This window comes from Oncorhynchus masou, chromosome 27 (genome assembly GCF_036934945.1).
Source record: "Oncorhynchus masou masou isolate Uvic2021 chromosome 27, UVic_Omas_1.1, whole genome shotgun sequence".
NCBI classification, from domain to species: domain Eukaryota; kingdom Metazoa; phylum Chordata; class Actinopteri; order Salmoniformes; family Salmonidae; genus Oncorhynchus; species Oncorhynchus masou.
Window position 1 is genome coordinate 17,545,077 of NC_088238.1, and position 11,620 is coordinate 17,556,696.

The 11,620-nt window shown below is 43.4% G+C and overlaps 1 protein-coding gene across 6 annotated transcripts in view; it reads left to right on the forward strand.

The window, feature by feature from the left end:
• pcloa (piccolo presynaptic cytomatrix protein a) overlaps positions 1–11,163 on the forward strand; it is a 72,472-nt gene extending 61,309 nt beyond the window's left edge. For 3 of the 6 annotated variants that reach the window (XM_064939375.1, XM_064939376.1, XM_064939377.1), the window contains 6 exons: positions 173–385; positions 3,730–3,868; positions 3,967–4,028; positions 7,537–7,671; positions 7,891–8,036; positions 9,361–11,163. In XM_064939375.1, coding sequence (XP_064795447.1) covers positions 173–385; positions 3,730–3,868; positions 3,967–4,028; positions 7,537–7,671; positions 7,891–8,036; positions 9,361–9,504 — 839 coding nt within the window. In that variant the 3' untranslated portion in view covers positions 9,505–11,163. Of the gene's footprint in view, positions 1–172; positions 386–1,702; positions 1,910–3,729; positions 3,869–3,966; positions 4,029–7,536; positions 7,672–7,890; positions 8,037–8,901; positions 9,307–9,360 lie in introns of those variants that run through there. The other 3 variants (XM_064939380.1, XM_064939378.1, XM_064939379.1) reach the window with 3 other exon arrangements.
• The last annotated feature ends 457 nt before the right edge of the window (positions 11,164–11,620 follow it).

Genomic DNA, 11,620 nt, shown 5'->3' on the forward strand with positions numbered 1-11,620 from the left:
CCAAACAATTGGAAAGTACCCACTTCCAAAGGGTCATTCAAACAGGGCGCTACAGAATGTGGCATGTAGCTTAGTAGCTATCTAGCCCTGATGTAAAAACAGAAGAGCACAACAACAGATGGTAGCTTTAATGGTAATGATAGATGGTAATTGGTGAATTTGGTTGTTCTAGACACGCAGGTGCCCACTATTGAGAAATCTCACAGTAGCCCCGGCACATCGAAGCCTTCCCCATCCGAGGGCCACAGCCAACATACGCCACGCGCGGCTCCACGTGCGGCGCCTCGCAAAAGTGCAAGGCAACACCAGCAGGATGGCGCCGGCGGTGTCGCTGTAGCAACGGGTGAAGCTCCGGCTCCGCAGCAACAGCAACGCCTCCAACCAAGTAAAAGACGCAAATAAAGCCTCCGCAGCATGGCCGCCTCGCGCTCATCTGTTCCCCTTCTGTCCAGTTTCAGCTCTTTTCTTTGTTTTCGCTTTTTTCCCCTTTTCCTTCTATTTTTTCCCCCTCCTTTTTTATTTGTCCTACTTCTGGTGCCTTCCGTACTCCCCCCCTCACTGCTTCTCTTCTGTATGTTCCCACGGTGTGTAGATCCAGCATCACACTTACCGTATTCTAGCACTTCTTGTTTAAGAGTTTACACTAAAGTTTACTCCTCAGTTTACCCTGTTTCAATGAACCTCCAAAGCCACAAAGATTGCTGTTAAAAACATTTTATACTTCATTGGTTAATAAAAGGTTGATAAAAAGGAAATATGCAATTACTACAACTAAACTAACGTTTCTAAAAACAGAAACTAAACCCTCTGTTAAATTAGATCATAAATTGGAACTAAACGTTTAAATAACGAATCATAAGGTTGCAGGCATAATCATCCTCCCTTAAACCAAGTTTGTTTCAAACATTCTTTTAAATGTTCTTGTATTATTTAATTTTGTAAGATAGTTAACAGAATGTCACAGAATGACAATGATGATCTTAAACAAGACTGACTCCCGACAAACAAGTAGGGCTTTTGAAAAATCACTTTGGGACCAGTTGTCAATCAGTGTCCGAACACAGTACCACTGCCAGTGCTCTCACATAATTGATCAAGCCATTGACTACCATGGTACACACAGTAGAATCAGTAGATTAGTAGACACAGTATATTTGATTCAGTTTGGACTAGTCATGGTGTCATGGTCCAAGAGAGGGAAGGCTAGGAATTACACTTAGATATCACTTGAATCGTTTGAACTACCTGATCCAAGCATTTACAACGATGAACTCAGAAGAAAGTCTCCCAACCTAACCCTCTCGTTTAAATTTCATTATACCTTTTTTTCCCTGTGTTTTGGACTTATTTTGGTTTCTGTTTTATACCAAAATGGCCGGCTTTCTGAAGCTACTCCACTCGGATATGGCTGTGCATGCAGTCCGCTGCCCTTCTCCCACCCACCCTTCTTTTTATTTATTTTGGAGCACAATGCACATCAGTAGAAGCCCCACCCCTATGTGATGTGGAGGGCCGGGCGACTGTGCACAGCACACTGTGGCTGCATGTGACTGACAGTAAAGCTGGTTTCAATGGTGATGATATTCCTGCTTTCTGAGTCTCCATCTTGCCCGCCCCCTGCCCCCTGCCCCCGGCCTTGACCTCTGCCCTCTACCCACTTGGCGTGACCCTGTCCCGCGCCTGCGCCCCTTACGCCCTCCAGTCTCCTACCCCCCAGCCCAAAGAGGCCGCCTCTCCCTGAGGCACCACAGACACACCATAGTGGGCGTGCTCACCATTCAGAAAGCCCAATCCGATTCGCTCCTTGACCCGCCGGGCCCGGCAGCATCGGCCACTGGGAGCCAAGCAGACGGCAGACACCTGACCTTCAGGAAAGCCATGTCTGAAGAGAGGCCACAGAGAGAAGGAGGTGAGAGTCGCACCTTTCTGTCGTGTGACTGACTGCAAAGATTGTTGCAGCCGGAGAGAGACAGGCTGGGATACTACTAACGCACACCTGCAGAAAGAGAGAGATCTGACACAATACAACAGACAAAAAGAGATCTGACAAGGTATAACAGACAGAAAGGGATATTAGGAGAGATTGTGACCAGAGAGAGAGAGAGAGATAAAGAGCTAACACACAGCCACACAGCCAGCCACACAGCCAGAGATTCATGCAGCGAGACACAATTTCTTAATGACCGCGGACACAGTTTGCTAATACCAGGAAATAGACTATCAATCCAGGGCTCCGGCATTGTTCCCTAACAATAAATCAGGCTTTGACAGCAATTACCATAAAACCATTAAGCAATAAGGCCCGGGGGGGTGTGGTATATGGCCAATATACCACGGCTGAAGGCTGTCACGACGCAATGCGGAGTGCCTGGACACAGCCCTTAGCCGTGGTACATTGGCCGTATATCACAAACCCTCGAGGTGCCTTATTGCTGTTATAAACTGGTTACCAACATCATTAGAGCAGTACAAATAAATGTTTTGTCATACCCATGGTATACGGTCTGATATAACACGGCTGTCAGCCAATCAGCATTCAGGGCAGTTTATAAAACTTTTTTACTCCGTTTTCCTCCCTTGGGTCATGAAATGGTATTAGCAAACGTTTCTTTTTTCTTATCGTGTCGAGAGGCCTGAGAGAAGAGCGTCGGCATAGATCCAGTTTCATGTCACGTGACTCACACATCCCACGCCACGCCATTCACAACCAACCAGTCATACTCTATATCTATCTCACCACTGCACTTATGTGACAGAGGTGGTTTTCTGTATAACCTTGCCAGACCTAAAGAAGTGATTTGAACTTGTTTTGGCATTTAGATCTCAGAGCTAATGCCGAGGCTTTAGCTCAGCTGGCTAACACAGTCTTGTGGAACAATGAAGACCCAGGTCAAACCCAGTCAGTAACACACTTACTTACTGTAGAAGTTGCTGTGAATATAAACAGTGCATTTATTATGCGCAACTTTTGCAAAGCAAACACATAAATAGGCATTTAAACCATTCAAGTTTTGAAACTACGATCAGTTACTAAGATGCAATGGTGATGATTGAATAACAAATGTAAAATTGCTTAAGTAACTTTACATCAATGTGTTTTAGAGTAAAATGATTAGGTATCCCCACAAAGCAGAGACACACACTTCGTCCGACATTTAGATTACTAATGCGTAATAGGGTCTGTGGGCCTTTTGTTTGGTCTGTTGTGAACATATTTATGTTGCTTAATGTTTGATACCGTTTCTCTGGATCGTTATGTGTCTATGTCCTTGTGTTCTCTCTGTGTGTCCAATGATGAAGCGGTTTGAAAATGTTGTCCCGTTTATGTGTGAGGGATGATACTGTACGTATGCCACTACATCTGCCCATATGTGTATGCTTCATGCCTGTCTTCTGTAGTATGGTGGTGCTTTTCATAATAACAATTTGATGTTTATTGGAGGAGAGGTGTTGGCTGCCCTTATACTGTAGATCACACACACACACAATGTTATGTCACATAAAGTGGAAGAGCTATACATCACACTCAAAGTGCTAAATAATATTGAATATAGTAACAGTAGGCATGGGTGTTGTAATACTATATCAACAATGGAACCAAAGGAGACAGTTACCCAGGCCTTTATTGAGACCTATAGTGCACCCACATAAGGCAGTACATTCTCAACCAGGCCTATATAGGGCTCCCTCTCTCTCTCTCATGACTTGTGTCGTCCAATCTCCGTACAGCACGGCCCGGCAGGTCCGGCGACGCCCCAGTAACAGCCGCATCATTGGACAGCGGTCTGAGTGGCAGTGCTCACAGCCTATTGGAGGATGAGGGTGGGACTAATGCCGTGGACAGTGCCATCTTCCAGGTCCCTCGGTTGTGAGTTTGGTTATTGTATATACTGTATTTTACATCCTAATGTTTTGTGCACTCAGTGTGTATATTTCTGTACTTTGATATGATCTTTTTCCGGACAGTGGGAAGATTCCAAATGGCACTGACGTGATGATGTCACCAATGGGCCATATGGACTCTGAGGGTAAGTCACAGTGGTGTGTGTGTATACCACCTGGAGGTGGAAGAGTAATTCTATGGTGTGCATGCATGTGTGTGTATAGGTGTGAGTATGTCCCTGTGAGCTTCAGTGTGTACAGTATGTGTCAACACATCCCTCAGATGTAACTATGGTTAGCTGGTCTGCTCTCTAGGGCAGGTTTAGTTGAATCCCAGTGTGAGTGTTGTGACTGGTGTGAAGTCATAAGTCATCAGGAAGTGACAGCACCAGTCACATTCATCTGACCTTGTGAGCATACTTCATACAGTACTGACACGTGTCATGGAAGGAACACTCTAGTGATCAGTGGAGGCTCCTCAGAGGAGGAAGGAGAGGACCATCATCGTTATTGAATTTCATTAAAATAGTGAAACATTAAAAAAGTTATGCTTTTTAGATAAAACTATACTAAATATATTCACGTCACCAAATCATTTATTAAAACACTGTTTTGCAATGAAGGTTTACAGTACACTCAACAGCACTCTGTAGGCAAGCAATATGGTGTAGCCGGAGCACAGCTAATTTCCGTCCCCTTCTGGGTACATTGACTTCTATACAAAACCTAGGAGGCTATTGGTTCTCACCACGTTCCATAGACTTACACAGTAATTATGACATCTTCCAGAGGACGTCCTCCAACCTATCAGAGCTCTTGTAGTATGAACTGACATGTCGTCCACCCAATCAAAGGATCAGAGAATGAATCTAGTACTGAAAGCACAAGCTACAGCTAGCTAGCAGTGCACAAAATGTGGTAAGTAGTTGACTCAAAGAGAAAGACAATAGTTGAACAGTTATATAGCGATATATTTAGTTGTATTTTTTTCACTTTCACTTAGCTAGCGAATGCAGCTAGCTAGTTTAGTCAAACAAACCGGCTCAAACAGAGAGGGATGTTATGTTAGCTAGCTGGATATGGCTATCCAACACTGGAACTTTTCCAAGTCAAGGTAAGCTTTTTTGATTTTATTAATTTATTGCCACAGGGGCCCGCCGGTGTAACTGCTAAACTGCTTGCTGCTGACTGTACACTGTACTGCATGATTATAGCGGGTTTACTAATGCATTAGTTCTAGTAGCTATATTGACTATGATGTTAATATGGTGATGTAGGCTGTGTGTAGCAGTTAGCGGTTATGATATGAAGGTTTGGCTTGGATTTGTTTTTAGCCTGGTCACAAGCAGCTAATGTGTTGTGCACTGAAGTCCACAAGGGAAGGGAAAGGTGACAGGAGGAGAGCACGTAGATGTGGTAAGGGATTACACAACGATCAAAGTGAACTGTGTTTGCATGTGATCACGGGTGTATTCATTCCGCCGATTCTGTTGAAAAATAAATTCTTAAACGGAAGCAAACGGAATGAAACGGGGATCAACATACCTGAATTTGTCGAATGAAGACTGTCATATTCAACTGTTGGACTAATGATTACACCCTAGCTAAGCTAGAGGCAGGCAAGAGTGAATGTGTCAATGTCTGTCACTTTGATTGCTCAAATTTCTCTCAACCTGTGCACCTACAGTGCCTTGCGAAAGTATTCGGCCCCCTTGAACTTTGCGACCTTTTGCCACATTTCAGGCTTCAAACATAAAGATATAAAACTGTATTTTTTGTGAAGAATCAACAACAAGTGGGACACAATCATGAAGTGGAAAGACATTTATTGGATAGTTCAAACTTTTTTAACAAATCAAAAACTGAAAAATTGGGCGTGCAAAATTATTCAGCCCCCTTAAGTTAATACTTTGTAGCGCCACCTTTTGCTGCGATTACAGCTGTAAGTCGCTTGGGGTATGTCTCTATCAGTTTTGCACATCGAGAGACTGAAATTTTTTCCCATTCCTCCTTGCAAAACAGCTCGAGCTCAGTGAGGTTGGATGGAGAGCATTTGTGAACAGCAGTTTTCAGATCTTTCCACAGATTCTCGATTGGATTCAGGTCTGGACTTTGACTTGGCCATTCTAACACCTGGATATGTTTATTTTTGAACCATTCCATTGTAGATTTTGCTTTATGTTTTGGATCATTGTCTTTTTGGAAGACAAATCTCTGTCCCAGTCTCAGGTCTTTTGCAGACTCCATCAGGTTTTCTTCCAGAATGGTCCTGTATTTGGCTCCATCCATCTTCCCATCAATTTTAACCATCTTCCCTGTCCCTGCTGAAGAAAAGCAGGCCCAAACCATGATGCTGCCACCACCATGTTTGACAGTGGAGATCAGGGTGTTCAGGGTGATGAGCTGTGTTGCTTTTACGCCAAACATAACATTTTGCATTGTTGCCAAAAAGTTCAATTTTGGTTTCATCTGACCAGAGCACCTTCTTCCACATGTTTGGAGTGTCTCCCAGGTGGCTTGTGGCAAACTTTAAACGACACTTTTTATGGATATCTTTAAGAAATGGCTTTCTTCTTGCCACTCTTCCATAAAGGCCAGATTTGTGCAATATACGACTGATTGTTGTCCTATGGACAGAGTCTCCCACCTCAGCTGTAGATCTCTGCAGTTTATCCAGAGTGATCATGGGCCTCTTGGCTGCATCTCTGATCAGTCTTCTCCTTGTATGAGCTGAAAGTTTAGAGGGACGGCCAGGTCTTGGTAGATTTGCAGTGGTCTGATACTCCATCCATTTCAATATTATCGCTTGCACAATGCTCCTTGGGATGTTTAAAGCTTGGGAAATCTTTTTGTATCCAAATCCGGCTTTAAACTTCTTCACAACAGTATCTCGGACCTGCCTGGTGTGTTCCTTGTTCTTCATGATGCTCTCTGCGCTTTTAACGGACCTCTGAGACTATCACAGTGCAGGTGCATTTATACGGAGACTTGATTACACACAGGTGGATTGTATTTATCATCATTAGTCATTTAGGTCAGAGATCAGAGATCCTCACTGAACTTCTGGAGAGAGTTTGCTGCACTGAAAGTAAAGGGGCTGAATAATTTTGCACGCCCAATTTTTCAGTTTTTGATTTGTTAAAAAAGTTTGAAATATCCAATAAATGTCGTTCCACTTCATGATTGTGTCCCACTTGTTGTTGATTCTTCACAAAAAATACAGTTTTATATCTTTATGTTTGAAGCCTGAAATGTGGCAAAAGGTCGCAAAGTTCAAGGGGGCCGAATACTTTCGCAAGGCACTGTACATTGTAAACGTGCATTCACAGACTGGGTACAGGCAAAATTGTAGTATTATGTAGTAGCTAAACCTATTTCTGTTACATTGAGCTGGGTGAATGGAATATGAATGACAGTCATCCAATATGCTGTAATAGAAATAAGGCCATACTCGTAAAAAAATAATTGTCCTCCCTAATTTTTAAACAGCACCGACCCCCTCCGGTGTGTGTGTATATGTGAATTAACGTGTGTGTGTGTGTGTGTGTGTGTGTGTGTGTGTGTGTGTGTGTGTGTGTGTGTGTGTGTGTGTGTGTGTGTGTGTGTGTGTGTGTGTGTGTGTGTGTGTGTGTGTGTGTGTGTGTGTGTGTGTAGGTAAGACCCAGGTAATGGGAGAGATCAAGATAGCTCTGAGGAAGGAGCTGAAGACAGAGGGAGACCAGCTGGTGTTGGAGATTCTCCAGTGCAGAAACATCACTTATAAGTTCAAGTCTCCAGACCACCTGCCAGGTACTGCTATATGTACATGTACATTACACACAAACATGTACACACACACACGTTTACACACTCATGTCGATGCACATTCGCTCGCACACACACAAACACTCAAATGGTACAGATACATGTGAATTCAGGTACATACACACACACAGACTGTTTCAGAAAATAGAAGATAACTCTTTTGTGACCAACGTAGTGTGTGCTCATATGTGTGTGTGTCTACAGACCTCTATGTGAAGCTGTATGTGGTGAACATTGCAACCCAGAAGAGGATCATCAAGAAGAAGACCCGGGTATGTCGTCACGACCGCGAGCCCTCCTTCAACGAGACCTTCAGATTCTGCATGAACCCCACCGGCCACTCTCTGCAGGTCTGTCTGTCTGCCTGCCTGAATGTCTATTCACCTCGTGCATCTCTTTTCTTGTCTTAGATACTGTTATATGTCATTTCAAGTATAATACGTAGGATGCTCGTATGTGTGATGTACTGCTGCCCTCTATATCACATGCTCTGTGTGTCACGCTGGATATGAACTCTTGTGACAGAAAGTTACATAAATCGAGTTGCCGGCCAGCTCACACGCACGCAATGTTGGGTCCTGGTTACCAAGAATACTCTGGATAAAAGTGCTAGATGTCTGTTCTAAACATGACTCTTCTCTCTCAAATCAAACTGTATTTATCACATGCGCAGAATACAACAGTGAAATGCTTACTTACAAGCCCTTAACCTACAGTGAAATGCTTACTTACAAGCCCTTAACCAACAGTGAAATGCTTACTTACAAGCCCTTAACCAACAGTGCAGTTTTAATAAAATACAACAAAAATACCTCAAATTAAAAAGTCAGAGATACGAATAATAAGTAATTAAAGAGCAGCAGTAAATAACAGTAGCGAGGCTATATACAGGGTGTACCGGTACAGAGTCAATGGGCACCGGTGTCGAGGTAATTGAGGTAATATGTACATGTACAGTACTGTAGGTAGAGTTATTAAAGTGACTATGCATAGATAATAACAGAGAGTAGCAGAGAGTAGCAGCAGCGTAGGGGGACTGCAAACAGTCGGGGAAGCCATTTGATTAGCTGTACAGGAGTCTTATGGCTTGGGGATAGAAGCTATTTAGAAGCTTTTTGGACCTAGACTTGGCGGTCCAGTACTCTGTCCAGCTCTTCTTGGTGTCTAACTCTTCTCTGTCCAGCTCTTCTTGGTGTCTAACTCTTCTCTGTCCAGCTCTTCCTGGTGTCTAACTCCTCTCTTCTCTGTCCAGCTCTTCTTGGTGTCTAACTCTTCTCTGTCCAGCTCTTCTTGGTGTCTAACTCTTCTCTGCCCAGCGCTTCCTGGTGTCTAACTCTTCTTTGTCCATCTATTCCTGGTGTTTAACTCTTCTCTCTCCTCTGTCCAGCTTTTCCCTGTGTCTAACTTCTCTCTCCTCTGTCCAGCTCTTCCTGGTGTCTAACTCTTCTCTCTCCTCTGTCCAGCCCTTCCTGGTGTCTAACTGTTCTCTGCCCAGCTCTTCCTGGTGTCTAACTCTTCTTTGTCCATCTCTTCCTGGTGTTTAACCCTTCTCTCTCCTCTGTCCAGCTTTTCCCTGTGTCTAACTTCTCTCTCCTCTGTCCAGCTCTTCCTGGTGCCTAACTCTCCTCTGTCCAGCTTTTCCCTGTGTCTAACTCTTCTCTCTCCTCTGTCCAGCTCTTCCTGGTGTCCAATGGGGGGAAGTTCATTAAGAAGACCCTGATCGGAGAGGCCTACATCTGGCTGGATAAGGTGGACGTGCGGAAGCGAGTGGTCAGCTGGCACAAACTGCTGGCTAGCTCTGCTCAGATCCACTCCTAAATAACCTACTGTTAACCTTGTCTATTCTATAGGCTCTTAACTCGTAGAGAGAAAGGCGAGGATGGCTAGGACGCTCGAGTTTACTGTCTCCATCACTGATCCACTCTTTATAGACCTACTGGACATACTCACAGGTCCACCATTGGGGTCGGGCGAGGACCGTTAGGGTGCGGGAGTTAGACATCTCTTACGTATCCTGTGGATCTTGAGTTTTGGTGTCAAGGGTCAGGGGTCAGCGTTTGAATTGCTTGAGCTGTGACTGTGGATTGGCTAGTGGGGAGGAAGTAGGTATGTGTTTACAGGAAATTAACTTGTGTTTACAGGAAGTAGTGTAGCCAGGGCAGGGAGGAGGACATTGAGGCAACAACGCAAGAACAGAATCAACCAGGTATTACACACACATTCACACACACAGTCAACAACACATTCAAACACACCACAAAGAAAGATGATCGTAAGAGACTGACACATAAATACAGGGGACGGACATGTTTAGATTCTCTCATTGCTTTATTTGACTGGAGATGTTTTTATTTATGAATGAAATTATAACTACCTGTGGATTCCCCTCATGGCTTTGTATATTGTTAGAATAATTTAATTAATTTATGAAGCATTTTGGGAATTAAATGTTGAAGATTTATTATATGGAGATTGCACCTCTTATTTTTGTATTATAATTATGATTATTAGAGTTTTATTGATTATTCTCCTCAATTGTTTAAGTACTGAATGATGAATGAAGAATTTTTTATCCAGGGACGCACAGTATATTTTGTGACATACTCTCACTTTAATTCTAATTCTCGATTTGAAATGACTCCCTCATCTGGCACAAGGTACAAAGCCCTTGGCAAGCATGTTTTTACATTTTGGGACCTTCTCTTCTCTTCTTTCTCTAGATGTAAATTTAGATGCTGATATATCAGATATATTATATAAACATTGTTCTAAGTATAATTGGTGTGGTTTTAACAGACTGGGTAGTCTTGTGCACAGGGTCATGTTTATTAGGCACCAAATGGAAGAAAACAGACTGAAACAAGGAGGGACTACCTGGTGTTGTCCAGGAAGAAATGCTCATTTTAGTTTTCAGTTGCAAAATGTTTTCTGCTGGGTGACCTAATGAACGTGACAGTGAAAAGTTGCATTGTTGCCTTTGAGGTTGACTTTGTATATAGTTGAGTACACTGTCGTTGTGAGAGATAAATAGATATATTCTTATCACAGACAATCCGTTGTGGATGATTGTGGCTTAACATATTATTTTTGGAATGTGAACTATTGGGCACAGGTTTTAGCTGTGATTCAAGCCTGGTTTTCCTCCTAGTAAGATACACAGTGAACTGCTATGCGTAAGACTAGCATAGTTCTGACTTCTCCTTACATTCACACATTTGAAATATCTCTTCACATGCACACTTTCATGTTTTACTTATAGCACTTTGTCAAGTTATCGAATGTATAGATGAATATACAGTATGTCCCCACTCGTAGAGAAATATAATATATATAAGTATGTCAAATGAATATATTAAATAAATGATGATAATGATAGTAATATAATATAGTTGACCATACTTGAGTACCCTCTTGGCCTGTGTATAGTAAAGTGTGTCCCATGATTCATATATCAGGGTCCCCTCCAAACAGTTGTCTATCTATACATTGGATGGGTGGGTGGGGTGGGGGAGTAGGTGGATGCGGCATGCTTTGGACGGTTTCTGTTGGTGTGTCTATCTCAATCACATGTCTAGGTACAAACTATCCTATTGGGCTCTCTGTTTCTCTATGGGGAGAGGTTGGTAGCTGGGGCTATTGTTTGAACATGAGTTCAATCAAAGTTGCTTTGATTAAGAAATGCTTCAATGCTCCTGTGGTCTAAGGCGCTGCATCGCAGTGCTAGCTGTGCCACCAGAGACTCTGGGTTCGAGCCCAGGCTCTGTCGCAGCCGGCTGTGACCGGGAGGCCCATGGGGCGGCGCACAATTGGCCTAGCGCCGTCCGGATATCTTTGTCTCATCGCGCACTTGCGACTCCTGTGGCGGGCCGGGTGTAGTGCACGCTAACCAGATTGCTAAGTGTATGGTGTTTCCTCAGAATCAGTGCGGCTTGGT